Source organism: Merops nubicus, unplaced genomic scaffold (assembly GCF_000691845.1).
Source record: "Merops nubicus isolate BGI_N331 unplaced genomic scaffold, ASM69184v1 scaffold18560, whole genome shotgun sequence".
Taxonomy (NCBI): Eukaryota; Metazoa; Chordata; class Aves; order Coraciiformes; family Meropidae; genus Merops; species Merops nubicus.
In genome coordinates this window covers 1-3039 of record NW_008583733.1, presented here as the reverse complement: position 1 = coordinate 3039, position 3039 = coordinate 1, and the positions used below count along the sequence as shown (strand labels likewise).

Here is a 3039-nt window from a genome sequence, read left to right as displayed (position 1 = left end):
TCTCAGGGCCGTTAGTAGAGCTGGAGCTGGAGCTTCATCCTCAGTGCTCGGCCCAGCTCCCCCGCCAAGTAGTCGAGGTGGTTCTTGGCTTGGAGTTTCTGCAGTTCCCTCTTGCGGTAGAGGGGCACGCTGACGATCTCCAGCAGGTAGGTGCCCGGCACGATGCTCTTCCTGGCCAGGTGGAGGTAGCTCAACCCCTCCCTCTGGTGGATTCGGAAGAAGCCGTCCTGGTTGCCGTGGGAGATGAGGTACTTCACCCGGTTCTCCAGAGGCTCCACGGCCGGCAGGAGCTCCAGGATGTGCTCCTTGTGAGCCAGGTCGGAGAGGTTGAGGGTCATGGAGAGAGGAGAGTCCACGTCCATGCTGGCCAAGTTCACGGGGTGAGCCTTGGAAAGGAAGGAGGATGTGTTACCCAACGAGCCCGAGGGAAAGGTCGTGGTGGGGTGAAGGAGGAGGGGAGTTGGAGGAGTTCAGGTCATGGTTGGGTGAAGGAGAAGAGGAGTTAGAGGAGTTCATGGTCGTGGTTGGGTGAAGGAGGAGGGGAGTTGGAGGAGTTCAGGTCATGGTTGGGTGAAGGAGGAGGGGAATTAGAGGAGTTCTGTCCCCACGGGCCACCCTGAAGCAGCTCTGAGAAGTGGCTGTGACTTCTGTGGTCCTCACTGGCCTAGAATCCTAGAATGCTTTGAGTTGGAAGGACCTCTAAAGGTCAGCGAGTCCAATAAGCAGTGAGCAGGGACGGCCCCAACTACAGCAGGTTGGGTTGCTCAAAGTCCCACCAAGCCTGACCTTGAATGTCTCCAGGGATGGGGCCTCCACCAGGTCTCTGGGCAGCTTGTTCCCCTGTTCCACCACCCTCATGGTTTCTTGGTACCTGTTTGTGTCTCAGTACCTCACCCCTCATCTTCAGGGGAAGAGCCAATAACTCCAGAGGCACTTTCCTCCCAGAGCCTGAAGGGCCCACAACAACCTCCCTGCCCCACTTCTCCTGCCCAGGGCTGTGAGCTGCTTGGTGAAGCCTTGGAGAGAGGCCAGAACTTCCCTCCAAGGAAAATAACCTGTATTTATAGCAAGAGGCTGGAAAAGACCTCCAAGATCATCATAATCCAACCATCACCCAACACTCCCATGACCACTAAACCACGTCCCCAAGTGCCACATCCACACGTGTTTTGAACCCCTCCAGGCATGGGGACTCCAGCACCTCCCTGGGCAGCCTGGGCCAAGGTCTCAGCACTCTGCCAGGAGAGAAATTCTTCCTCATATCCAACCAAAACCTCCCTTGGGGCAACTTGAGCCTCTCATCCTATCATTAGTAATTTGGGAGAGGAGACCAACCTCCATCCAACCTCCTTCCAGGGAGCTGTAGACAACAAGAACTTCTCCCTTCAGCCTCCTCCTCTCCAAACTAAACCATCCCAGTTCCCTCAGCTGCTCCTCACCATGTTCCCCAGACCCCTCCCCAGCTTCGTTGACCTTCTCCAGCCCCCCTCCAGCCCCTCAGTGTCCCTCTTGGGGTGCCCAACCTGCCCCCCGTGCTGCTGTGGATGCCGTGGACTCCTCACCTGCTGCTGCTCGGTGCCGTTGAGGCTGCGCCGCTGCCGGCCCCTCTTGGGGTACCCGTTGATCTTGCACTCATAGCAGGTCTCAGGGGACAGCAGGTTGTCTTCATCCTCCTCTTGAGGGGCAGGAAGGTAGGGACCCTTCCCAAAACCCAAGCCAGAAATGCAATGCCTGGGGGGAGAAGAGTAAGAGAGAGATTCATGCTTCAAGAAGGAGATCTTCCCATTGCCCTCACGGGTTCTCCACGTGGCACATGGAGGATCATGGCTGGGGTTAGGAGATGGCTTGATGCAGACCATGCCCGAGAGGGATCAGGACACATCTTGTTTAGATGGGGCCAGATGGTTTGATGTGTCTGCACCCTGGGCTAGGTGGACCTGCAGAGCATCTGCACTGACCCTTGGAGCAGTGAAATGGAAGAGGAGAAGCACATCTCCATGCACATCACCATGAGGAGATGCACACCACCATGAGGAGATAGATGCACACCACGATGAGGAGATGCACACCACCATGAGGAGATAGATGCACACCAGCATGAGGAGATGCACACCACCATGAGGAGATGCACACCACCATGAGGAGATAGATGCACACCACCATGAGGAGATAGATGCACACCACCATGAGGAGATGCACACCACCATGAGGAGATAGATGCACACCAGCATGAGGAGACCCACACCAGCATGAGGAGATAGATGCACACCACCATGAGGAGATGAGATAGATGCACACCACCATGAGGAGATAGATGCACACCACCATGAGGAGATAGATGCACATCACCATGAGGAGATAGATGCACACCACCATGAGGAGATGCACACCACCATGAGGAGATGCACACTAGCATGAGGAGACCCACACCACCATGAGGACCTCATGATGGCTGAGGAACAGCACGGCATGGAGAAGCTGAGAACTCGTGGGAATGAGCCCTCACGGCTTCCTGGGACTCCTTTTTTATTGGCAGCAAAGAGCAAAAGCCTGGTGCTGGAGCACATCTGGGCCCACCACCCCCTTGGCAAGCTGTGAGAACCCCCCTGAGGACCACCGAGGTGCCGACGGTGGCCACCAGCCTCTCTCTTACCCTTGTCCTGCTCGGAAGTAGCCCCCGGGGCAGCCGCAGAGGTACCCCCCATCCGTGTTGGAGCAACCATAGCTGCAGGGGCTGCCTCCTGCCGAGCACTCGTCCACGTCCTGGCACCCACCAAAGGCTTGGTCGAAGTCGAAGCCGGAGGGACAGACGCACTTGAAGCTCCCCAGGGTGTTGTAGCAGGAGGCAGAGCCGCAGGCGGTGGGGCTGGAGCACTCGTTCTCATCTGCACCCAACCACAGCACAACCACTCAGCAGCCAGAGGAAGGGAGGTCCCAAACTCTTGGTGCTCCCACCCAACCTGGCTGAGGAAATCTGCTCGTGGTGGCTGGGATGGATCAGACTCGGACACAGGGTTGGGTGGGAAGGGACCTCTCAAG

At 57.2% G+C, this 3039-nt stretch overlaps 1 protein-coding gene across 1 annotated transcript; it reads right to left on the bottom strand.

Moving 5' to 3' along the window:
- Window positions 1–11: 11 nt before the first annotated feature.
- Window positions 12–2885, bottom strand: LOC103774645 (fibrillin-2-like; the record flags this gene model as incomplete). The annotated part of the gene is made up of 3 exons (XM_008942064.1): window positions 12–386; window positions 1563–1731; window positions 2654–2885. Coding segments are annotated over 3 exons (776 nt in total), but the record flags the coding sequence as incomplete, so codon positions are not given.
- Window positions 2886–3039: the final 154 nt, after the last annotated feature.